At 47.3% G+C, this 26,849-nt stretch overlaps 1 protein-coding gene across 1 annotated transcript; it reads right to left on the bottom strand.

The window, feature by feature from the left end:
- Positions 1-3,874: 3,874 nt before the first annotated feature.
- LOC147016886 (potassium channel subfamily K member 18-like) lies at positions 3,875-24,303 on the bottom strand. Its single transcript, XM_085847953.1, has 8 exons — positions 24,236-24,303; positions 24,049-24,112; positions 23,693-23,967; positions 22,838-22,916; positions 20,222-20,468; positions 17,570-17,710; positions 13,082-14,746; positions 3,875-4,092 (listed from the first exon to the last, which is right to left on the bottom strand). The coding sequence occupies exons 1-7, from the start codon at positions 24,301-24,303 to the stop codon at positions 14,085-14,087; spliced, it is 1,536 nt and encodes a 511-aa protein (XP_085704079.1). The 3' UTR covers positions 3,875-4,092; positions 13,082-14,084.
- Between the last annotated feature and the right edge of the window lie 2,546 nt (positions 24,304-26,849).

Raw genomic sequence — 26,849 nt, 5'->3', positions numbered from 1 at the left:
GTCGTATGCTATGCAAACTGTGATCAAGGAGGAAGTGGAAGCTATGTTGGAGGCAGACGTCATCGAACCATCATAAGCAGCCTACAACTCGCTGGTGGTGATTGTGAGGTAAAAGGATGGATCCAACCATTTCTGCATTGACTTTCCGAGGTTGAACTGGGTGACAACGTTTGACACGAAACCCAGAGGGAACCCAAGAGCTATCATGGCAAAGCTGGAGCGAGATTGGTTATTTTACCAAGATCGACCTGAGCAAAGGTTACAGGCAGATTCCTATGGAGGAAGTCTCAAATGAAAAGACAGCATTCATCATCTTAGATGGCTGCTACCAATTTAGGAAGAAGATGCCATTTGGCTTGGTAAACTCAGCAGCAACCTTCAATCGAATGATGAGGAAGATGCTGCACGATTTACGTAACATCGACCACGACGTGGATGACATCCTGACACACACAGTCAGATGGGAAGACTATCTCAAAACACTGCACCTACTTTTTGCTGGCAGAGTGTTTTTGCTGGTTAAACTGGAATTTAACCCCGCACCGAAATTCGACATGAATTGCCTTGTACCGATCTCCCGGACCACACCCCGGCGCCCGGCCGAGGGTCGCTTCGGCCCCGCATGCCTGCCCGGGCATGAATTTTTCTCATACATAACGATCCTAAAATGATAGAAGCTTCATACCAAACTACACAGATGAAGTTGCACCTCTCTCTGACCTCAAAGGGTCAGCCCAACCACATTCCGTGGGAGGCGCCCCAACAGAGTGCATGTGAAAGGATTAAGAACCTTCCTTGCAAGGCCCCTTTACTGCAGATGCCTGACTTTGCCAAATCATTCATCTTGCAAGCAGATGATTCTGATGTCGAAATTGGAGCGGTGTTGTTGCAGTATACGAGAACAGAGTTTTTCCTGTCATGTGTGCCCACAAGAAACTTCTGCCCTGGGAAAGTAATTACTCGGCAACAGAACGTGAATGTCTCGCTATTGTGGTTGCTGTTAAATTCCAGAACTACATCGACGGATGAGAGTTCATCATACAGACTGATCATCAGCCCCTGTTGTGCACACAGAATTGTAAAATTGACAAGCTGGGGCTTATTTGTCAATTTAAAGCTTGATGTGGTAAATTTAAATACGAGTAAATGCACAATGTTGTGGCCGGGGGTCGGGTGAGAAGATCACCGGGGGGAAACTATCTCGGGTTCCCACCAGACTCCCCGGAATTGCAGACCGTCGCACACTGATAATTTCGTGAAGCTGAGGGTCACGAACCGACCGTGGACGCCAATAACTCAACTGCGTAACCTAGGGTCCTCCCGTCTATGGGTTAACCAGGTTACCTAATTAATCACGTGATTTAATTACCGGGTTACAGGACCTCGGTACGCCTTGTCCGAACCAGATCACTTTACCGGACCGGATGCAGCCGAGCGACACTGCCAAGGACGTACTGGCTAAAAGGAACAGATCGTTGGGAATAAAGTCCCGGCTAAGTTAGGATACAGACCAAGCTGGATCAATGAAACAACAGACAAAAACAAGCTGGGAATGTTTCTAATAATAATTTATTTACAAGCAGGCAGGGAAAGTTATGTGGCACAGTGAATAGTAGTTTTATTGTTGTGTGTCATGCAGGGATAGGAAGAAATGTGAAGAGCGACAATGTACAAGCAACTTCCGAAAGCAGACACACAGCAGACTTAACCCAAAATAATAATCTTCTGCAATCTTAACTTACGAGGACAGGTGCCATGACACACACACACACACACACACACACACACACACACACACACACACACACACACACACACACACACACACACACACACACACACACACACACACACACAGAACCCGATGAAGAGGAGTTTATGAAGAGAAAAAGAAGAGGAGATGATGCTAACGGTCTCGCAATACCTCGCACGATTGCCTGATCGCGCCATCAATACGTTTTGGGGGGATGCTCCGCTGGGCGATACCTCACTGACAGCTGGCACGCCGTCTCTTGCTTCGTGGCACTTCGTGCAGATAGCGTCGTCTGTCGAGAGAATGAAACGCAACCGTCGGGCGTGAAGGTAGGCACTTGGGTGGAGAAGGCGGAGTCGAGAGTGAATGGGCGGAATAGTAGACAGGACCAGGTGGATGGATGGAGTCTGCTTCATGTGGGCGGAGAAGTGGAGGTGGAGTCGCAGGCCATGATGGCCGGGTAAAGAAGGTGGAGTTAGCAGATGGGCGGAGAGATCGGTCTCGGGCCAGGCAGAGAACGGGACGAACCGCCAACAGCGATGGGCAAGACACCAAAACCGGAACTGGAACTACGGACGGCCTCGCCACCCGTCCTTTATAGACCCTGGGGTGCAGGGTGGTGGCATTACCCCGAAGCGATGTGTCGTCACCCGAATCGGCCGCTCTGATTGGGCCCCTACCACTGCATGGCCCGGTCATGATGGCCGGAAGCGGCTCCACTCCATTTCCGGCAAGATAACTCCAAGCTGCGGAATCGTCTCTCTCCGAGCCCCATGATATGAATCGCCCCGCACCGAACTCCGCGACATGAATTGCCTTGCACCGATCTCCCGGACTGCGCCCCGGCAACCGGCCGAGGGTCGCTTCGGCCCCGCATGCCTGCCCGGGCATGAATTTTTCTCATAAATAAATACATTGACAATTTATTGTCTAAAATGTAAAAATAAAAATGATATTAAACACATCTCGAATGTCAAAAGCAAAAATAATAGTTACATTAAAAGGGATATATTTGGTGTGTGACTTCAATAAGAGTAAATTTATCTCCAAACAAAAACGTGGGGTCGATTTAAAAAGTTGTTTTTTTAATCGGGGAGTAAATTTACAACTGGAATACCAGGGGAATTATATCTACCAGGGTATTCTTTCTGTGGTCCAGGCACAAATTTGGAGAAAAGTTTAGGTGAGGCTAACGATCCTAAACTTTGGTGTAAACCTCAAAATTTGGTTGAGAAAGTGTATATGAAGCATGAAATTGATTATGGAAATGGCACAACATTGGAAGAAAAACACAAAGCAGATAGAGAAATGTTGCATAATTTGTTTGGAATACGAAATCCAACATTGAGACAAAAAAGTTGAGATGTTCATCGTGAAGATGGAAAGTGCTAAATTGAGACTTGGCCTTGGAAATTCAAAAAAAAATTTAACTCCAATGATGTCATGAAGATTGAAGAGTATTTACCTAATAAACCTTTGGCTGATGAATTACACCAACCAATAATAACAAAGTTTAAAAGAACGAAGGCAAAGTTCCAAAGGGGTTGATAACATTTTGTCTGCTGACTTAATTGAACTCAATAACTATGAGGGATACAAGTATGCTTCAACCGTTATGCATTTGAGGAGTAGATACGCGTGGGTTGTTCCTTTGCAAAATAAAAGAGGTAATACTCTTATGTTAGCCTTCCAACAGATATTTCATAAAAGCAAAAGGAAACCAAAGAAGTTCTGGACTGATGAGGGAACAGAGTTCCACAACAAAACATTTTTTAATTTTCTTAAAGATAATGGTATTACATTATACAGCACCTTTAATAAAGGAAAGGCAGTTGTTATTGAGCATTTTACTCGCACTTTAAAAGAGAGACTATATAAAAGATTCACTTGACTCGGTTCTCAACAATGGGTGTTTTTAATTCAGGACATTGTAGATAATTACAATTATTCCGTTCATTCCTCAACAAAATCAAAACCATCAAACATTTCCAAAATTATCATTCGAAAAGGAGATTAATCTGAAAGAAAAAAAAAAAACAGTTTAAGATTGGTGATGTCATCAGAATATATTGGTGGAAATCACACTTTGATGAAGGTTATACAAAGAGGTGGACGAATGAACTTTTTAAAATCGATGCAATACATACAGTTCCTTGGACTTATAAATTGTATGATTTAAAGAGAGAATAAATAGTGGCTAACAGCCAATCATTGTGCCTACGTTCTGGCTCCAGTTCTTGCCGCCATCCACCAAGCATGAGCCACAATCTATAATTTGGCTGGAAGCTTCCAAGGGAGAAAATCCTTCGGGGTATCCATTTAGGCTGGTGTTAACCGCCCTGCACATGACAATTGGGTCCGGAGTGGGATGGTGTTAACCGACCTTGAACACGACAATATTGTTGTGGTTGACGAAATTCGCAAACCACCATTCAGGTCCCGTAGGTGAGATATCTCTGTAAGTATATGTGTAGTTAGGCCCAAACCCGTTGTTTAGAGGGAATAAATGTCATTCATTCGGGCTGCGACCCTTTTAGATAGCCGTTTTTCTTTTACTATCTTTATTTTGGACCAGCCGCCATTACTACCACCACAACCACCAACAACCACGTCTCAACAGCCATCACACAACAACCGCCAACCGCAACGCCGCTTCACAACCACAGCCACGACCCTTGCCGTCACATCTCGCTCTCGCAACCATCGCATCACCGCCATTCCCGCGCCGCTTGTGGACACAGATCCTGGACTCGTGCAGGGCGCGCGCCGAGCGGCGGGTGCAAAAACACCAGCCTTTCCGAAGAAATCGGATCAAAGACGATTCACGCCCACTTCTGTTCCGTCCTATCAGCGAGCGTGGGGCGATTTGGCCCCGCCTCCAGGTGCGTCGGAGTATAATCGCAATATGCAGATTCGCGGATCAAAAATCATTCACGCCCACTTTTCCTCTGTCCAATGGGGAGCCAGCCAGAGGTGAAGGGTCGAAGGTGAAGGAGCGAAGCCCCGGGGGCTATAAAGGGCCGCGTTCGCTCGCCGAAAGAGTAGTTGAGTCAGTCAAGGAGAGTTGAGAAGAGTGGAGAGTGGGAGAGTTGGAGAGGTGGCGGCGGCGAAGGCAGTCGAGAGGGCGCTCGTGTCAGAGTCGAGGAGCTGCGGAGAGGGGAGGCCGGTAACGCGACCGAGGTCGCGGTGGAGACGCTCGTCGCGGGACCCGAGCCAGTGAGATATCCTCATTCCCACGAGCATCAACAACCCCCTTCTGTTTCCCCCCGCGCTGAGATAGTGTGAGAAGGGGGCCCCGTTCCCACCCCATTTCCAGGCAGTGCCAGCGAGGCCCGCGGAGTCGGGGCGCCACCGCCATTTTGCGGCTCATCACCAGACGGGTAGGCTCGACGCGGTCTCGGGCCCAGGCCCGTCTGCCCCCCTCATAGTTGAGGGTGGTCCCTTTTTCTTTTGCGTTGAGTATATGTGTTGTCGGCGCCGTCTGTGAAGTAAAACTGTATAAGTGTTGCCGTGTGCTCGGTAGTCGGTAGTAGATCTGCATTGTTGCATTTGCTTTTTGTGCAGAATTGTGTGTTTCTTCTACTTTTACATTTGCTTTTGGTGTATAATTGTATATGTGTGCTTTCCGTTTGCCGCGGAATAAATGTGCTTTATGTTGAACTGTTTTTCCCGTTTCGCTTCGTCTTTTCTTTTATTGAATCTCCATCTTACTTCACGTAAAGGGTTGGTCGTGGGCTAAATACGCCCAATAATTAATCGAACCGTCGAGGTTGACGATAACACCGCTCGGTTATCCCGATAGTACGGAACGGGTCGCTTAAAGTGGCCCGTGTCCGAAGTCGACCTGCGGCGAGGTGCGATCGCCCGGTCTACCCTCCGTGTGGGTACTTAGTTAGGTCGAATTTGGCGAGCAACCCTATCCCACGCGGGGGGCCGATTGGCACGATCGTGGTGAGGCCGAAAGGCCCACCCGTGACAAGTTCCCGGCGTTAGTCCGAGAGGGTCACGACGGGATTGGTCGTCCAGTGGGCGACGTGCCGCGATTCGAGTTACGTGGCCGCTCGCACGCCGGTGGGCGCGAATCCGCAACACTGTTGTCAGGAGTGGGACACAAACCCATCCCCCTCCTCGCGACACTGGTGTCGGAGAACGGGACAACGGGCTCTCCTGTCTCCAGCTAAATTCACGGGAATCGGTCCAGGGGTGAGATGAGCGACCCCCGATTCCCTCCAAATTACGAGCGATTCAAATTAACCCTTTACGAGAAATAAGATGGCGTCTCAAGGCGAGCGGGAGCCGGGGGTATTAGAAATGGATTTAGAATGTGTAGAATCCATGGTCCAGGATGAAATCCCCGTGCAGGAAATGTTGGTTGTGCAGGAACATGAACTCCCCCAACTGAGCCCAGAGCCCGAAATAGGTGCGGCAGCGGCCGCGGTGTGCGACACCTCCCCTCCCCCTCTCCGCCAAAACCCCCCGATCCTTGCCGAATCGGCTCAGCTGAGTGCACCCGACATGGCCCAGCTATACGCCATGCTGGCAGGAATCAGTGGGGAAATGCACGAAATGACAGCGAGGATGGATACAAACACAAATGAAATGAAAAAGGAAATAAAAGGCATGAACGAAAAAATGGATGCAAACACAAATGAAATGAAAAACGAAATAAAAGGCATGAACAAGCAAATGAACGAAATGGAAACAAACATGAAGGAAGAAATGAAAGAGCTGCGGGGTGAGACGCAGAACATGGGCCGAAGCCTGCAGGCGGGCATGAAGGCAGTAACCGGGGAGCTTAAAATGGCGACGCCACGTGTGGGAGCGAACGAGCTGGGAGGGAGTGCAACGGCTGTCGGGCCCGCGGTGGAGGCGGGTAAGGAAAAAATAATTCGGGGGACGTGTTGGGCGAGGGTCGTGACGGTAACCGAGAGGGAAAACTAATTGGGGTGACGGAGACGTGCACGAGGGAGATAACAAGGGAAGAGACGGAAATAATAGTTGAGACAAGGGAGGTAAAGGGTGAAGAGGTGACTGAGTTGGCAGAGACACGGGAGATGGGAACGATAGAGGGAAGACAACACGACGAAGACGGGGATAGAGACGCACACACACACACGGAGGTAGTGGAGGATAATGGGGGTGAGCTGGTGGACTGGGTGGAGACCCAGTGCGAGCAGTTGGATGGCCTCCTCCAGGAACGAGGGGAGGGAGTATTCACCCTTGAGGCGAGTCACGACCAGGTGAGTTCGGTCGTGCTTTGCGAGGTTGAGAGGAGGAGTGCTGCGAACAGGTGCACGGAGAGCTTGGGGGGTATAGAGGCCCCGGAGACCCTTGTGGGGACACGAATCCCCAGTGTGGTTGTCCCGGTGTGTGTGGTGTCGAGGTGTTGTTTCACGAATGTGGTGAAATGCGTGCTGCAACGCACGCATAGCGTGGGTGCAAGGGCGTGTGTGAGAGCGACCGAGTGGGTGACAAAGACCCCGTGTGTGGAAGCGACCCCGTGTGTGAGTGAAATACCCCGCGGTTGAGTGCCGCTGCGTGTGTGAGTGAGGCACGGTGTATGAGTGAGACACCGCGGGCGAGTACCCCCGCGTGTGTGAGTGGTGTAGTGGCAAGTGTGCCAAAGGGCGTGCTTCCCAGCATGCCGTGTGTGGATGAGGGACCGTGTGTGAGTGTCGCCGTGTGTGTGAGTGAAACGGCCAGTATGAGTGAGGCACCGCGGGCGAGTGCCCCAGCGTGTGTGAGTAGTATGGTTTGTGTGAGGGAAATGGCACAAGTGAGTGAAAGGCCGCGAGTGAGTGGAGCCACGTGTGTGAGGGAAACGGCATGCGTGAGTGAAACGGCCAGTATGAATGGAGCACCACGTGTGAGTGGTATTGGTAGTGTGAGGGAAATGGCATGCGTGAGTGAGCGGCCGAGTGTGAGAGAGACAGCGTGTGCAAGGTCGCTATGTGTAAGGGAGATGTCGGTCGGCATGTGTGAACATGCAGCCGCGTCTCCCGGGGTGAATGTGATGGAATGGACTGTGAGCGTCGTTACACGCAGGAATGCGTGTGTTGAATGGAGACGACGACGGCGACAGAGGAACGAAAGCCGGGTGGCGGCTGTAGTTGTTTCGGGGACCGTGCCGGGTTCACCCAGCAGCGAGCACGAGGTCCGTGCTGTGCAACGCACGAGGCCCCCACGTGCTCGCTTGCGAGAGTGAAGTCCCGGTCCGGAAACGCACGCGGTGGATTTGCCGATCCCGCGGACGGACAAAGTTTAGGCAGGATTACGGATTTGGACCGGATGGGTTCTCCACGCGGGCGTGTGTGTGTGTTAAGCTCCAACGGGCAAAGCACATGTGTTCGCGTGGGGAACCCCTCGAGACGTGGGGCTTGTGTTTTTTTTTATGCGCACGGTGACGTCATGGCTGCACGTGGGGTTGGAATCCGGCCGGAGGGGTATCCCTGCCGGATGGTACCGTCCAAGGAGGGACGAGGTACACGTGCAGCTGCATGACGTCACGGGCAGGTGCAAAGTGCGCAAGCTGTGAGTTGCCGCGCTGGTGCTGCGCATGTGAAAAAAAAAGAAAAAGCAAGCCTCACTTTCGGGTGCACAGGATTCCCGGGCAAGGGGTGGAAGACCCCCTTACCAGGGCACAGGATGGAAACTAGTTAGGGGGAAGGATTAGTTTAGTTAGACCGACTTCATGGGGCAGGGGTAAGTCCTCATGGAGTCCGTGGAATGGATTAGTTAGAGGGATTGTAGCCAGATTTAGGTTGGGAAATAAAATGATTTTTTGATTTAGAAGACAGTGACAGACAGTGAATGTGTAGTGGGGACGTAGCTTAGCTACGTAGTGTTAAAAGGAACGTGCTGTAGTTTAAGGGACAACGTGGGAGCACGAGTTAGTTAGGGGAGGTAGTTAGAAGGATGGCAGAGTTCAGCGGTGAATGTGTTGAAGAGTTGGTGAGTGAAGTGGAAGCATGTGCTTGGTGAGTGAGTGAGGCCAGCGGGTCTGTGTGTATGGAGCGAATGGGGACTGCATGGTGCGATGAGTGATTGGGGGGAGGAGTGACTCCCGCCCAAGGGACCCCGGGGTCAGTGTAGAGTGAGTTAGGGGGTTAGTCAAATTTACAAAATGGAGGTCGTTTTGTTGTTGGTGGGGAAGTAGGCTCGAAACCTGTTTGGAGGGGTGCAGGAGCCCTGTTGAGGGGCTGGGAGCGTGGCTACGAAAGGTGAGTATCGCTGAGTGGGTACCCCGGGCACCAGGCTAGTCGGCCGTAGTAGGCCTAGGGCCCATGGGGGCCGGGATAGCGTAGTGGGCATGGGTGCGCCCGCTTAGTGTGGGGGCCCGGGGCGCCGTTAGCCGCGTGGGCAGTGTTGTGGGCACGGGTGACCCTCGGAAAGGGGCCTGGGAAGCCAGCCTGCCACGTGTGCATTTCAGGGGAGGTGCCATGGGGAGCACTCCCCGGTGTTTAGGGAGCTGGTAGGCTCGGAGGCAGTGTAGTGCCCGGGGGTGCCATCGTCGGAGAATCGGCAGAGGGTCGTGCCTGCCAAAGGGAGCCACGTGTCCCAGCCATGAGACCGTGTGAGGGCACGGAGAGAAAATTGGGGGGCGAGGCCCGAAATTGTGAGGACACCAACACAGGCGACAGGAATCTGGGTTTATAGAACCAATAGTTTAAGCGAGAGGTGCTTGTTGAAAGCCCCGGGGTAGTTTAACAGTTAAATGGTTAGGGTAGATTAGGAAGTGTACCCCTCCGCACCATCCATCCCCTCGCTCTCGTTGTGGGCCGCTGGACCCACTTTGGTTATAGATCGCTGAAGTCTGGGGAGGCCATTCTGAGGCTTGGATTGGGCCTCGGCACAGGACGCTAGCTCTCCCTTGTTCCCCTCCGGGAAGGGAACGTAGGGGTTGGGAGTAGGCTAGGTGACAGGACAGGTTAGCCGAACAAGGACAGTACAGGGGGTTAGGGGACGATTTATAGTGGGGAAGTAAAAATAAAAAAATAAGTTGGGGCTAAATTGGGGTTTGACAAATTAAGGGAGTGGGTATGGACAGTGACAGGCAAAGGCGATAGGTTGGGAGGGAGACCATAGGGTAGGTCCGAGCCCGCCTTCCGAGTGGCCAGCACCACCGCACTCCCTCCACCAACCTCCACTGAACGGCAAAGGCTGGCCAGCTTCATCTGCTGGCTGTGTTGCTGCAAGGCAAAGGCCGGCCAACTTCATCGGCAGCTGTTGTTTTGCTGCAAGGCCTGTGCCGGCTGGATCGTCTGCAGCTGCTGTGCTGCAAGGCCTGTGCCGGTCGGATTGTCTGCAGCTGCTGTGCTTCAAGGCCTGTGCCGGCCAGTTCATCTGCCGGCTGTGTTTGCCTGCAGCGGCCTTCTTCTGAGGGCTGTGTTTGCCTGCTGCCTTTGCCATGCCATGCCCACTGCCCCTGTTCACCAGCCCCCGTTCAATTTTGCGTTCCCCCCCCCCCCCTGTTCATTGCCATGTGCGCCAGGATCAAGGCAACAGTTTGCAAGCTGCGAGAACTGCCCTGTTGGCAGCTACAACACGGGCCTGCAGTGGCGGCCCGTGCACCGTGTTTGCGTCCATCCATTCATCCATCCATTCGTTGTGTTCATTGCGTGTGCCACTTGAGCTGGCACGGAGACTGCGTTTGTGCAGCCCATGCACCGTTGTGGTTCACTGGGTTCATTTCAAAAGGGAAGGCCTTGGACTGCGTGTGAGCAGCCGGCCACGTTCCCTGTCACCTGCATTGTTTGAGCCAGAAACTGCGTGCGAGCAGCCTGGCTCCCTGCTAACTGCTTTCTTTTTGCAGAGTTCATTGATCCTGGGCCATGGTTTAGTGTAAAATTTGTAAGTTAAGGTTAAGATGTACTGTAAATATGAGTGCGCCCCTGGCATGTCTGTCTTAGCGCCGGCAATTTTATTTTAGTCGTCCGTGTGAGTGGGTTTGTTTAGGTAGTTACTCAGCCCTCAGGTTATTTATTTTGGGGACACGAATACCATGAATGTCGCACTCAGGGATCCGTAGGTAAAATGTACAAGGGGAGAACTACACATGATGGCACACGAAAATTTGACGACTCGGGACGAGTCTGTAAAAAGGGGAGGGGGTAGTGTTGTGGTTGACGAAATTCGCAAACCACCATTCAGGTCCCGTAGGTGAGATATCTCTGTAAGTATATGTGTAGTTAGGCCCAAACCCGTTGTTTAGAGGGAATAAATGTCATTCATTCGGGCTGCGACCCTTTTAGATAGCCGTTTTTCTTTTACTATCTTTATTTTGGACCAGCCGCCATTACTACCACCACAACCACCACCAACCATGTCTCAACAGCCATCACACAGCAACCGCCAACCGCAACGCCGCTTCACAACCACAGCCACGACCCTTGCCGTCACATCTCGCTCTCGCAACCATCGCATCACCGCCATTCCCGCGCCGCTTGTGGACACCGATCCTGGACTCGTGCAGGGCGCGCGCCGAGCGGCGGGTGCAAAAACACCAGCCTTTCCGAAGAAATCGGATCAAAAACGATTCACGCCCACTTCTGTTCCGTCCTATCAGCGAGCGTGGGGCGATTTGGCCCCGCCTCCAGGTGCGTCGGAGTATAATCGCAAAATGCAGATTCGCGGATCAAAAATCATTCACGCCCACTTTTCCTCTGTCCAATGCGGAGCCAGCCAGAGGTGAAGGGTCGAAGGTGAAGGAGCGAAGCCCCGGGGGCTATAAAGGGCCGCGTTCGCTCGCCGAAAGAGTAGTTGAGTCAGTCAAGGAGAGTTGAGAAGAGTGGAGAGTGGGAGAGTTGGAGAGGTGGCGGCGGCGAAGGCAGTCGAGAGGGTGCTCGTGTCAGAGTCGGGGAGCTGCGGAGAGGGGAGGCCGGTAACGCGACCGAAGTCGCGGTGGAGACGCTCGTCACGGGACCCGAGCCAGCGAGATATCCTCATTCCCCCGAGCATCAACAACCCCCTCCTGTTTCCCCCCGCGCTGAGATAGTGTGAGAAGGGGGCCCCGTTCCCACCCCATTTCCAGGCAGTGCCAGCGAGGCCCGCGGAGTCGGGGCGCCACCGCCATTTTGCGGCTCATCACCAGACGGGTAGGCTCGACGCGGTCTCGGCCCCAGGCCCGTCTGCCCCCCTCATCGTTGAAGGTGGTCCCTTTTTCTTTTGCGTTGAGTATATGTGTTGTCGGCGCCGTCTGTGAAGTAAAACTGTATAAGTGTTGCCGTGTGCTCGGTAGTCGGTAGTAGATCTGCATTGTTGCATTTGCTTTTTGTGCAGAATTGTGTGTTTCTTCTACTTTTACATTTGCTTTTGGTGTATAATTGTATATGTGTGCTTTCCGTTTGCCGCGGAATAAATGTGCTTTATGTTGAACTGTTTTTCCCGTTTCGCTTCTTCTTTTCTTTTATTGAATCTCCATCTTACTTCACGTAAAGGGTTGGTCGTGAGCTAAATACGCCCAATAATTAATCGAACCGTCGAGGTTGACGATAACACCGCTCGGTTATCCCGATAGTACGGAACGGGTCGCTTAAAGTGGCCCGTGTCCGAAGTCGACCTGCGGCGAGGTGCGATCGCCCGGTCTACCCTCCGTGTGGGTACTTAGGTAGGTCGAATTTGGCGAGCAACCCTATCCCACGCGGGGGGCCGATTGGCACGATCGTGGTGAGGACGAAAGGCCCACCCGTGACTAGTTCCCGGCGTTAGTCCGAGAGGGTCACGACGGGATTGTCCGTCCGGTGGGCGATGTGCCGCGATTCGAGTTTCGTGGCCGCTCGCATGCCGGCGGGCGCGAATCCGCAACAATATATAATGTTTGTAATGGGGGACGTTCTTAGATCTGTGAACCCCAAACACAGAATCCTCAACTGAATAGTCAGTCAAGGCTTAACTTTGTGTGTGTGTGTGCGTGCGTGCGTGCGTGCGTGCGTGCGTGCGTGCGTGCGTGCGTGCGTGTGTGCGTGTGAGTGAGAGAGAGAGATAATGTAATAGGGAGCACAATCAACCTTAACCATTGCATAAATTCAAAATCCTAACCCCCTCCCAAACCCAATCCTAACCCTCACATATGTGACCTTTGAAACATTGTACTGAACTCAATAACGAGATGTACTATTTTACTCATGAACACCTTGTACTCACCTCAATGATTAGATCTACTATTTTACCCATGAACACATTTAACAAACTGCAATAACGATATCTACTCTTTTACTCATTAACACAATACTAACCTCAATAACTGGATCTACTATTTTACCCATTAACACATTGTATGAACCTCGATAACTAGATCTACTATTTTACCCATTAACACATTGTACTCACCACAATAACTCGATCTTGTATTCTTGAGAGAATCTTGTGTTTGAGGACGCTGTGACTCCTCTTCTGAAGATCACGTTGTTTATCTCATTGGTTGTTATCTCCATTTGCGGGTTTCAGGAGGGGGGAGGGAGTTCTCCCAGAACTCAAAATCTCCGTCTCCTATTTTTTGGTCAATGATCGTGATAAATGTTCCAAACTGTGAAGTTTCATTCTCATTGCCTCATGCCAAGGGCTCTTCCAAAAATCTTCATTGAGCCTCTGAGAGCCTCCACTTGTAGCTCGTTTGTGGTGATGATCCCAGGAATGATTTTTAAGTGCTCATTAAGGGTTATCGTCATCATTCCTGTGGCTTCAAGTATCACTGACCGTACAATTTCAGCTTTCTTCAATTTCCACATCCTCTTGACCTCATTTTTTAGATCCTGGTATTTGGTCATTTTCCTAATTTCTGTGGCATTTAGTCTGAAGTCATTGCGAACCGAGACCTTGACCAACAATGCCGTTTTTTTTTTTTGTGTGTGTTTAAGCACCATGTCCAGACGCAATGATTTGTTTGCGATGTCTCCAGTTGATTGGTTCATCTTGTGACATGCGAGCATTGTATGTTCATTTTCGAGGATTGGCTCTGGTTTGTGTTTCCATGATTGTTCTGGAACCGGGATGTTGAAATGTTTACAGACGTGCCAGTGAATTCCTCTGCAGACGCTGTCATGTCTTTCTGTGTACAGCTTTTCCACCATGAATTTTTTACACCCCAAAAGGAGGTGACTGGTACTTTCTGTTTTTACCCGACAAAACCTGCATTTGTCTGACTCGATCCCATTCAATCCCAGCACTCAATAGTTCCTGTATTGCATTCATCGAATGAGATGTTGTCGATTCTTTTTGTCTTTTCTTGTACAAATGTGCATTTGCCAAAAATGTCAAGACCAGACTCCATTTGGATGCCCTCCGAGTACTGCATGACTCCAGTATGTTCGATCCCCTTTATTTTTCAACAATCTTATGAGCCACAGAGCATGCAGCGACATCCCATGACTTTTCGATAGAGATTGAGAATGCGATGTTGGGTGAGTGTGAAGGCCATCGACATTATGGCCATTCCGATGATGACATATCCCAATGTGAGCAAAAAATAGTTGATGTGCGTGGGTATCATGTCACCAAGACCGATAGTGGTCATAGTCACGAAGCAGAAGTAGAAGGCATCGAGGTATTCCCAATTTTCCCAGCATGGCAACAATATGGTCCCAAGTAGCAGGTAGGAAAATACAACCAGAAAGATGACAATTATGGGGACCGTTTGTTCCTTTGATTTACAATCACTGTCTTCAATGTCTGCAGCTCCATCTTGGGGTTTGGACCGGCTTTTACTCTGCCCCACTGTCCCATCAATTCGCTCCTCACAGATGCTGTCACTTCCTCCCGGCTGTGTATTGCTTGTGGAATCCACGCCAGGTGATGCTTGAGTGTCAAACTCATCTTTGTGATGTCCAGGTCGAGGAGTGACCCAATTCTTGAGAAAGGTGTAGCAACGATTTAGGCCATGTGTCAGCAGGCATCCCAGATTCGCGAGGAGAGCAAGCATGAGTGGAATGCCAATTATGGCATAAAGCATGCACATGGCCTTACCCAAATGTGTAGTCGGAAAATTGTGTCCATAACCTAGTGCACAACAACCACACAAACAAGGTAAATCTCATCAAATCGGTTATACCAATATAATGTCCAGAAAGATCAACAAACTGGCTATATTTACCATACATATAAACACAACTATTATTTAAAAACAGTCATTGCAAGATATCATTACCTCCACCACCAAAAGTAGATGGAGTTTATGTTTTCACCCCGTCTGTTTGTTGCTTGCATAATCGAAGATTTTTGAAGTATATTAGTCAGTCGATTTTGTTATTCTGTCTTTGTTTGTTTGTTTGTTTGTCTGTCTATCGCCTACAGGTCACAATGCCAAACTGATCGTCAAGAAACTTCTCCTAGTTGTGGAGGTCCTCTCAACTGAGAAGCCGATTTATTGAGGTCAAAGGCCAAAGGTCATCTTGAGGTCAAATTTCTAAAATCGTCATTTTTCATCTAATTGACTTGAAATTTGAAAAAGATTTGCATTTTGCGTCACTAAAGTGGGAAACCAACTATTTTTGAGATCAAAAGGTCAATGTTCAACTCAGGGTCAAACATCGAAAATCATTCAACTGAAAAACCATCAATTTTCATCATATTTACTTGATAGTTGAAAAGGAATTGCACAGTCCATCATTGGATTGGGAAAACAACTATTTTTGAGATCAAAAGATCAAAGGCCAACTCAAGGTCAAACTTCTGAAATCACATTTCATCTGATTAACCTGAGAATTAAGCAGCAATTGCACAGTGAATCACTGAATTTGAAAAACAACCATTGTTGAGGTCAAAAGGTGAAGCTTCTAAAATCATCAATTTCAATCTGAAAAATAATCAATTTTCATCCGAATGATCTGAGCTTTGATTAAAATTGTTAATTTTAATCTTGATGAAATGAACAATTTGATGTATCAATGGCATCCTTTGGAGAGAGGGGTGGATTTTGCAAGTATCACGCTATGTGTGATGTATTTTTCTTGTTTGTTTCTTTGTTGCGAAAATCGAAGATTTTTCAAGTGTATTGATGTGTCTTGGGCGTTATTCTGTCTGTTCCTTTGAATGTCAATCGCCGACGGGTCACAATTTCAAACCAATCTTCATGAAACTTCACACATGGTAGAGTTTGTCATAATCAAGAAGCATATTGTTTTTGAGTTCAAAAGGTCAACACAGGCCAAAGGGCAACAACAGTGTAATTTCTAAAATCCTCAATTTTCATCCCATTGACTTGAAGTTTGAAGAGGATTTGCATATCTGGTCACTGAATTCAACGAAAAAGTATTTTTGAGGTCAACTTAGTCCAAAAGGTCAACATAGGCCTAAAAGTTAACTTATGCCGAATTTCTAAAATTCTCAATTTTCATCCCATTGACTTGAAATTTGAAGAGGATTTGCATATTTGGTCATTGGATTCAACCACCCATTATATTTGTGCTCAAACTTGATTTTCTGGATTTCACAAGTATCTTGCTTTGCGCAACATCTTTCTTGTTTGTTTGTCTGTGAACAGGATATCTCAAAAAGTTGTGGATGGATTTGGCTGAAACGGTGGACAGGTTGGGTACATGAAAAGGATGAATCCATTAGATTTTGATGAAGATCCGATCCGGATCCGAGAAGTTTTTTTTAAGTGATTCTTCACTATTGAGAGATGGGGCTAAAAATTATATATAGCATGATATCTCAAAACGTTCTGGATGAGTTTTGACAAAACTAGGTGGATGAGTTGGTTCGGTGACAAGAACAAGCCAATTTGATTTTGGTTCAAGTCGAGATCCAGATCCGATCTATCAGTGGGATACAAAATGCAAACTGTTCAGCCTCGAGGAGGTATGCGCTCTACCGAGTGCCTTTGAGTTTGTTTTGTAATACAAGTAAATTAGTGTCTTGAGGATACCTAAATTTTGAATGCATCAATTAATTAAGTTATTTATAACATTATTATTATTATTATTGCAACGCTTCTAATTTTAGTATCATGAGTTGTATTGAAAACACACAAATGTAATAACAATCCTGATTATGATAATACTGACAATGATCATGACACTTTCAAGTGATGTTCAATTTCATTTGACATTGCAAACTTGCAAGTCCATCGCATGTTTAGTTAACCTCGATGAAGTATGCTCGGTCAAGATTATTAAGATGCATTACAGTCATATTTTGATGAGGGTATCTCACCATTGGACTTATTTGTTGTTTTCACAGCAAAATGTCGACTTGGACGCCAGGGGTATTTGAGCCACTAAGGTGTCGGGCTAACACGATAGCTCAACAGAGATAGCACACATGCCTATTTTTAGTACAAGTTTGATTCCCATCCCAACTATGACCTGTTTATCCTGGTAATATGCAGTCAGGGTGCTGGAACAAAAAATGCTGCATCCATAAGATGGGACATTCAGCTGATGATGCTTTTCATAGCATTGGTGCTGGTCATCATTAATGATCCCACGGTGCAGAACAAAGAGAAGACTAGTTATCATTTGCACCCTGAACAAATTCCAAATTCCTTCCTTGATTATCTCTGTAAAGTCCAATCTTTGATTTAAAATATGCCACCTCGTTACCCACCATGAGCGATGGCATATCCCGAGACGTCGCGAGAATAACCAACAACAATGACATAACTAAAAGATGATCCAAAAATATTTTAACAGTTGATTGAACAAGGTTTGCCAGTTTGAACTGAGAATTGCAATTACCGCTGACTTTCGGAAATTAGCAATCAAATGAAGCTTTCATCAAACTGATTATGATTAACCATGAGTAATGCTTGAGTAACGAGTGTTAAAGTGACAAGAGTATTCAATTCCAACCAAAAATAAGTTGTGGGATGAAAATTACCAATGGTAGTAAATATGGTGCAGCAGAAGAACACTGAGCCCAAGAAGGTCCATTGCATTTGGTCTTCGGCTTCGCCTGATAAGCTGTTCAGTTTGGAATGAAGAAAGCTCCGAAACTCTGCAGTCTCATCGTCGTTGGATCCTGCAAACCCATTTGAAGAAACATCGATAAAATAAATGCTTCTCCAGCAAAAACCCCTTGATGCAATTACTCGAACATGAACTCTATTCCTATTGGAGTGATGCAATGGTTCCACCTGTGCAAAAACACGGCCAACTTCGTTACCAAGTTCTCACACAGTGGAGTTCAGTTGAGTTGGTTGTGTGCATGTGCATGCGTCTAAACAGTTGTTAGTACGTCTGTTTCTCTGCGGAATTTCAAATTGATTATATAATCGTCGTCCTGGTATTTTTGCAGGCATCACAAAATATGCCATCTTTTTGATGGGACATTGAGCCAATGATCCCATTTGCTGGGGACTCGTTTACAGGTGTTAAAGCTCTGATATTTAAGCTATTGCCTCTATCTTCTGAGTTATTGCTGGTACTTCTTTCTATTTTGAGCTGGTACCCTGACCAAATTCATGTCTCTGAAATACTTCTGTCGCTGACCTTCTTGGTAGCTCTGGCAGGATCGCTTAGAGATATGTACACTAACCTTTGAACTGTCTATGTTAGAATGTCAACTCAGCAATAAACCAACTGCTTCCCTGTCGTTTGCCAATCATGGTCACGCATCAATGTGTGCAACGTCCACTGGCAAGACTTATAGCGAAAGACCTGACTGCCAACACTGAATTTTGGTGGATGTGAAAGATCACATGGTGTCTATTGACGAAGAGTAAGCCAGTTATCCTTGGCAACTTGAATAAATTCGAAATTGCTGCCCTCTCCAGTCGATCCATTCCTGGCCCAGCTGGATTGTGAAATGGGGACCAAAAGTCACTGCCCAACACCCTCCACCAACCAACTCCAAAAGGTTAGAGGAGGCATTAAAAAAAATAAGCAGTCATCGTGGTGATCTTCATAATCAGAGAGGATTGGCGTTTGAATTGAAGAGCAACAGGAAGCAACAACCTCCAAGTTTTGAATAATAGCACACAATTTGCTCCAGTGCTTTAAGGTTACAGCTGACCTTCATCTCTTGTTGTCTCTCATAGCCCTACCCACGATATCTAATCTCACGATCACTCCTCTATACCTACCTCCTTTTCTTGAGACTGATTTGTGATTTAATATGGGAACGATTTGAAAGCACTATATGTCAGGATTGACAAAGTAATCCCGCGATCTCTTTCCATGGTAGGCCACTTGAAGAAATTCAGTGGTTTTTAACTCCTCGATCTCACAGCCTCCCCTGAGATGATCATCAAGTAAAGTGGGTTTCCAAAGACAACCACAGTAAAGGTTAGAGTGTAATTGTTGGAGCATCCACTCTGATTCTGGGATGTCAGCAGTTTGAACCCCTCCTGAGTAATGCCAAAGACTTTAAATATGGTACGTGCTGCTTCCTTGCTTGAAGCTCTGCATTTCAAAGGATTAAAAAAAACATCTGATTCGTCCATCAATGTGTGTGCCATCTCTCTGGACGTTAAACTGGGCGTCTCGTCTGCCAGCATTATTTGGTGGACGTTAAAGATCCCACGGTGTCCTTCACGACGAGAAGGCAAGCAACCTGGCTAAATTACAAATTTTTGTTTTAATTTAGCCAGGGTACTAAAGTATTACCAGCACCCTGGCGAAATTACAAATTCCTGCCCAAACTACTGCTGTGAAGGCAATGGCAACCTACCCAGTATAACCCTTTCCGTGAAACTGCTTTGGCAACACGAATGCTCTTTGAAATGGTATGATGCATTCAAATCAGAATATACAACATGTACAGTATGTACGGTTTGTATTCAAATGAAAGACAAAATACTGCACTGGAGTCATCAGAAGGAACCCGAATAAGTAAAGAGCAAAGATTGAGTCATCAGGAGGAACGTCGACAGGACTCTAGTTTCAGCCGCTACTCCAGTACCCTCAAACCCATCAAGGTGCAGCCAAGTGAGCTTTGCAGAAAAATTTCTGCAAGAATTCACTTCTCCCGAGACAGACAGATAAGGAAAGACAAATAAGGAGTAAAAGAGATAAAATATAAGAAAAGGCAAGAATTGGAATGAATGAAGAGGAATGTGAAACAAAACGAGAAATAAGTATGAAAGGAACAAAGATGTTGGGAAGAACCCAGATAGATTGATTTCAGCAGTAACTCCCCAGGCTCAAACACAGCAACAGGTACAAGCCACCAGAGATCCGTCAGCAGGGCATCACAGCCCACACAGCATCAGGATTTGGTACAAACATCATCAAACGGAAATCCAAATACTGCATTGAAGTCATCAGAAGGAAAAAGTGAAGTAAAGAGCAAGAAAAAGTAAAGAGCAAGCGCGTGTGCGCACACACGCACACACGCACACACACACACACACACACACACACACACACACACACACACACACACACACACACACACACACACACTCAACAATACAGAATGGGTCTACATTTATGGTCGCTGGTATTCTGCAGACATAGTTGTTGTTTAGGTTGAAGACAGCTGCCTCCTATTGATGGGGTTAAACCAACAAGGCTTCTCTTAAATTCTTGCCTTGTTTGTGGAGAAGCAGAGTGCGGTTGATGATCTCTTCAACAAGTGTGTTCATATGATCCACTGCCAAGGTGGCCCGCTCAATCTCTGATGGTTTCTCGATGGATGAGAACACGAGACCACCCAACAAGGCATAGACCAACAGTATAACGACGATGACGATGTGAGAGGAGAACTTGCCCGCAACCTGTTCGCAGCTCCGCCTGGATCTCAAGTCGGCTCCAGTTGATTGAGCCTCAGGGTGGATCTGAATGAACATGATAAATAAAATTACTGTGCACCACCAAGTTTACTTGCTTGATATAGTTACCTACTTCATACTTTACCTTCACGAACTTACTACGTACACCATGTTCAATCAACCCGCATATCCAAACTGAATTTGCACGTTTGAAGCTGATTTATATAATCGGCCAGATGGTATGCTTATCTTTGGCAAGTTGTGTGAAATATTGTGTGAGAAGACATGAAAGTAATGTGAAATAAATTAAGAATCAAGCCAAAGGAGGAAAGTCTCGATTCGAGCTCTATTATCTCATTACGATTCTCCCAGTCCAAAAATATCCTTAAAGGGCCATGATGAAAGATAAGGAAAAGAGAGGTGTGAGGATAGTGGAGTAAGGGAAGGAGAGAAAAAGAGGCAGAAAAGGAAGACTCAGTGAAATGTGTGTGGATAAAGTGGGATGCCTGGTGTTGGCTCCATGGTTAGGGAGGTGAGCTTGGGATCCCAGGATCCTCGGATCCTGAGTTCAAATCCTCCTTGGCTGTTGAATTAATGCTTTGTGGGGTCGACTCTGTCTGTTATCCGTCTGAGTTCGGCAAAATGAGTGCCAGCTTGTTGGTATCCTGTGTCAGAGTGGTGACCCGTCCAGGATTGTGCCCAATAACCAAGGCAGCACCATCGCTCAATAACCGAGTGCGGTCCCAGTGAATGGATGGATGGTTAAAATGGTGGAGGTTCCTGAAGCTTAGAGTAGGAATGTGGAATTTTGTAGGGCGCTGGCAATAGCTTGCCCACTCTTCACGAAGGACACCATGGGATATTTAACGTCCAGCAACCAAGGCAAGCAGACTGGAAACCCAGTTCAACGTCCCTCCGAGGAATATTCATCAATCACCCTGCCTGTGAAACAGCAGTATTACAGTTTGTACATAGGTCGGGATTCAAACCTCGTGAGTGTGCATACCTCTGGGCTATCCTCTGCCAGCCCAAGTGGCAGTGCAAAGGATTGTGAGGCATGAAACAAGGAGCAACATAACAGGGTGTGTACAGCCATTCAAAGTAGTGCAGGATGGTTGTTAAGTGGATTAAGATGTGTTTGGAGTGAGTTTGGTACCTGTTTGACACTATTGTCCTTGTGACCCATGTTTTCCCTCCTTGTGTCAGGAGAAAGGACAATGTTAAAATGAGGAAATTAACTTGTCATAATTGTCGACTGATCTGCAGCTTACTCAAAAAGAAGGAACAGTATATCGAGCTTGGAAACTAGCTGTGCCAGGCCAGATGAAGTTGAGGCATTAATGTCACATTTTGGTCAGCTCATTGCGGTGCTTGGAGCCCAAATACTCTCCAAATATTTTTTTTAAAGATTGACTGGTGAACCTGAAGACACTGAGGTCAAAGTGCCTCTTCCAGTGCCCAAAAAGAAAAATCCTGTGCTCCATGTGACTGCACTTCTGACGAGCTTCAATGACTGAGGGTCCAGAGCAGCAGAGGCATCGTTTCGGACATGTCATGAGCTCATTTATTCTGTTGGAGTGCTACTCTTGTTGAGGAGAGGCTGGGAAGTTAGGTTACCTCTGTTTTACCGTAAACATATTTGTGCCTGTGTACTGGAAGGAATGCAATGAGGTAAAATGTCTTTTGAGAACATCACACGTGAAATTTAGGTTCGGCACATGAAGGGTCCTCAAACCCTCGAGAACCACAATCACCTCTTCAATGGACCTTCATTCATGGCCTGTATTGCACCAACTGCCACCCATTGCGTTGGGACCATACTCTGTACAGAGCATTGGTGCTGCTGAATCAGTCCCCTGGGCTATTGGGCACAATCCTGGACAGGTCACCACTCCAACACAGAACACTCAAATGGCTCAATCATCCCAGCAAGCTGGTACTCATTTTGCCAACCTCGGAAGGATGACAAGCTGAGCAACCCCGCCTGGTAAGAATTCAACAGCCAAGCAGAATTTGAACTCAGGGCCCGAGGATCCAAAGCCTGCCACCCTCAGCATGAAGCAAACACCAGGCACACTTGCCACCCACACCAACATTTGTTTCGTTTTGCAAAGCAGATTGAGTCCAATTCTTGGTGCCAGCGTAACACTTGCCTGGATAATATCGTCCTACACATACATTCTATTTCTTTCCATGTAAACAATTAAAAACTTTGAAACACTTGTCTGCTGTAAATGCACCTGTATTATGAACACATTGTTGAGCCCTCTCTGTGTTTTTGTTAAAATGGGTGTTTTTTTTTTTAGCCAAAACAAAATCCCGGATCTTCAACTGCATCTATCACAAACCCTTGGAGAAAAGAAAATACACAGCTTCAACCTCGCAAAAACTTGTATGGCAAACAAACAATCAAAGGAGAACCACAGAACGTTTACCTTTGCCGACGTGTCTGTCATTTGGATGATACAGCGTGAAGTGTGGCGAGCACTTGCTTTGTCTGGGCATGATCTGCACCTGAACAAGAAACACACCAAACGTTACACACATGCAGAGAAGAAAGGTCGCAGTTGATGTATTATTCCGCAACAGACTCAGGTCTGTCACAGTTGCCTCCCTCAAGGGACCATGCAAGGAGTGTGTTACGGTGGTATGATAGACCAATACAGAGATATAACAAACATCCAGTTATGTGGTAGCACTCGTGATGTAATTTGTTTACTGGTGGACATGCTTGTCCTTTTATCATCACTCATTGGAGAATGGCTGGATAAACAGTTTCTCCGTTAAGGTGAGGGTGGTACACAGTCTTCAGAGTACATGGCAGATGTCATTAATCATGTACTAGAAGAGGTACCCACCCCTTGTGCAGAAGGAATTTACATTTGAGATGTAAGAAGATGATTTGTCATACTGCCCCCAACTTGGTGGCACAATCCGATGCACATTTACATGGAATTGGGGTCTTTCCACCCCAACCTGAACCGCTGACCCTGTCAGTTTGAAAATGTTTTCATGTATTACAACTCAAGAAATTACAACACTGAGACATAAGTAAAGAGTGCATCCATTTGTCATTGAGGATCAGTGGAAAGCAAAGGTGAAGGCAAAATGGCTGCCACACATCTTCATGAAGCAGCAGAAACTGAACGGACTTACATTATGTACGAAAGTGTTGCCGTCACTGAAAACGAGAGGGCGACACTTTCATGGAAAGTTTGGCGATGACTCTTGTAGATTGAGTGTAAAATAACTTTATTAACACACCAAATAAAGCAGTCATAGCGACCAGCCAAAGACCAATTTCGGCCGTCATGCAGTTGAGATCCTCCTTGGGTGTGGAACGAAGTCCCAAGAGTACGATGGGAAGTTTGTCTGCCCAAATGGGATGGTCCAGACGTGCACGGAGTGCATCCTCAAGCTGGCGGTGAAAACGTTCAACCACGCCGTTTGCCTGCAGGTGGTCAGCTGTGGTCTTGTGTCGGTCTGTGCCAAAAAATGATTGAAAGAACTCCAGAAGCTGGACTCGAATTGACGTCTCTGATCGGAGACAATGGGAGAAGGAACACTGAAACAGGACACCCAATCACAAAGGAATGCATGGACGCAGTATTGCATCGTCATGTTAACCATGGATTTCGCTTCATACCATCGCGTAAACCGGTCCACGCATGTGCACAGGTGTCGAAATCTTCGTCAAGGTGGCAGTGGATCTACAATGTCGACATGGATGTAATCAAAATGATCTGATAGCTCATCGAAAGATTATGAAGGAGCTGCCATATGGCGGTGTATTTTGGAAGTTTGACAAACAAGACAGGAACGTGTCCACATACAGATATCTGTGTGCATGTGACTCCACACAAAAGGTGTCAACATGAGGCCTTGTGGTACGCACATCCATGGGTGTGTCAGTTTGTGGAGGGTGTCGAAAATTAGTTCAGTGGAAATCTTTGGGTACAATCGGTCGCATAGCCCCTGTGGAGACGTCACGAAAGAGGGTGAGTTCACTACCAGGCAAAGGAACATCCTCCAGCTTCATGGTGTTATTTACGGTCTGAAATGCCTGGACCATGTCCTCGTTTGGTTGTGCCAGTGCCATCTGCCACATGTCAATGGTTGCCTCAACTGCATTGATGCCACAATGGGAAAGAGCGTCCACCACCACGTTTTCACGTCCTCCATGATGTCGCATTTCTGGTGTGAACTCTGTGATGAAGGGCATGTGTTGTAGAGTCTGATGTGCGAGGAATCTTTGCCACTGTGTAACTTTCTGGGAAGTGGCTTGTGGTCCATAAACACGCAGAAATCTCGACCTTCTAAAAAAACACCAGAAGTGTTTCACAGTTCGATAGATGGTGAGCAGTCATTTATCAAAGGTGCTGCAGCGAGTGTCAGCAGGTATAAGTTTGCGAGAGAAGAATGCAATCGGCCTCCAATCAGCATCCACAAATTGCTGCAGGACTCCACCCTCCACATGGTCCGAAGCGTCCATGGTGATGCTGGTGGGTGCATAAGGTCATGGGAATGTCAGCAATTCAGCTTCAGCCTGGACCTCCTTCGATTTTGTAAAAGCCTTCTCACAGGCATCCGCCCACTCGAGCACCGAATTTTGCTTGGAGGACAGCTGGTGGCGCAGTGCTTGCAATATGTGGGCACAGTGTGGCACAAACCGCTGAAAGAAGTTCAACAGACCCAAGTATTCCCCTAGGGCTGTCTGTTTCATTGGTCATGGGAACTCGTTTATGGCGTGGACTGGGTCTGAGAGAGGCTGCAAGCCAACGACCAACACGCGGTGGCTGAACAAGTCGATAGCGGTCCGTCGTAGCTCACATTTATTGGGATTGGCGACAAGTCCATTGTCGAGAAGCCATTGGAAAAGGGCAGGGAGATGCTGGAAATGCTTTTCAGTGGAAGGGCTGGTGATGAATATGTCGTCCAGGTCGACGAACACGAAGTCCAGGCCCCCGCAGACCTCATACATGAAAGGTCTGCGCTGCAGTGTGCAATCCATATGGTATTCTTGTGTATTTGTAAAGGCTGAAAGGTGTGACGATGGCCGTCTTCAGAATGTCCGACTCTGCCATGGGGATCTGGTGATAGGCTTTCACCAGATCAATCATTGAAAACACTTTGGCCCTATTAGCGTCGAGGAAAATCATGGATGTGTGGGATAGGGTACCGATCAGGGATGGTGGTATTGTTGAGCGCACGGTAATCGCAGCATGGATGCCACTCACCATTCTTCTTCAGCACCATGTGCAATGGCGACGCGTAATTTCTGGATGAACGTCGGACAATCCAGAGTTGGAGAAGGGTGTTGAATTTGGCTTTGGCAGCCATGAGGTGCATCGGACACAACGGACAAGCTTTGCCAAACACTGCTGATTCACAGGTCTCTATATTAAGTTGTACATGGTTTGAACAGCGTGCCTGCCTAACCTGTGGTGCTTTGAGGGCTGGGAATGCAAACCATAAGTCAGAAAATTCAAGCCTGTTGTCGATGAAAGATAGTTGTGGAGCACTTTGCACCATGACCCCGGTTTGGACAGGAGCCAATGTGGTCGAGTCGCGGAGGCTTTTGTTCTTTGTCTGAACCCTTTGAACCCGAAGCTCATTGGACTTTTGGCTCTCCCTGGAGAAAAATCCGGCTGCTCGGGTAGATGAAGGTTTGAATGGCGGCCGGTAAACCAGCCGCTCGGTTATGTGGAGGTTTGAATAACGGCGGGTAAAACGGTCTTTAGGGTTCAAAGGGTAAAAGTACACCTCGTAAATGAAAAGCACAAATCGGAAAACATCGAAATTCAGTGCCAACTCCTGTACGTCATCGTGCCATGATGCCAATAACAAGTTTTCATTCCCGAGCTGCATCTATCGTGTACAGCCTGTGGCTGCGAGTTAAACTCCGCCATCGAAGATCGGAGGTTACTGTTTTCACCCCTTTCTGTTTGTTTGTTTGTTTGTTTGTTTGTTCGTGAACAGTATTATGGAAAAACTCCTCGACGGATTTCGACGAAACTTGGTGGGGGGATTAGGTATGGTCCAAGGATCATGCCATTAGATTTTGGACTTGGTCCAAAGTCCAATATGGCCGCTATGGCGGCCATTTTGAAAAAATATTTGAATTTTTATTTTTGCATTTCGACATGTTTTAAGTGATTTCCAACCCCCCTCCCCCACCCAAAAAAAATTGTTCGAGAAAAAAATATTTTTGCAACTTTTTTTTCTACAAAATTTCGATTTTTTTTTTTTTTTGCATTTCTACATGTTAGAAGTGATTTCCAACAAAAAAACATGCCAAACTTATAATTGCGGCTGATTTTGGAACTTCAGGTGGATATACCCACGTAAAATCAATTTCTGTCTCAAGGAATCCAGTTATGACGAATGAATTGAGGATGTAAAAGTTAAAAGTAAAAGGGAAAGTTGCAAACTATAACTCTGTGAGCA

Source organism: Eptatretus burgeri, chromosome 11 (genome assembly GCF_056783735.1).
Source record: "Eptatretus burgeri isolate ZD-2024b chromosome 11, Ebu_testis_v1, whole genome shotgun sequence".
Taxonomy (NCBI): Eukaryota; Metazoa; Chordata; class Myxini; order Myxiniformes; family Myxinidae; genus Eptatretus; species Eptatretus burgeri.
The sequence above is the reverse complement of the archived record's forward strand: the minus strand, read 5'-3'. Positions and strand labels throughout refer to the sequence as shown.

Excerpts from the sequence above, each read along its gene's own strand:
- LOC147016886 (XM_085847953.1), bottom strand. The coding sequence starts at position 24,303 with ATGGATGTGCGTACCACAAGGCCTCATGTTGACACCTTTTGTGTGGAG. Across the intron at positions 22,917-23,692 it reads ACGGCCGAAATTGGTCTTTG|GTGCAGATCATGCCCAGACA; the intron begins GCTGGTCGCTAT and ends TTTCTTGTTCAG. Across the intron at positions 17,711-20,221 it reads TCTGCTTCTCCACAAACAAG|GATCCAACGACGATGAGACT; the intron begins GCAAGAATTTAA and ends ATGGGTTTGCAG.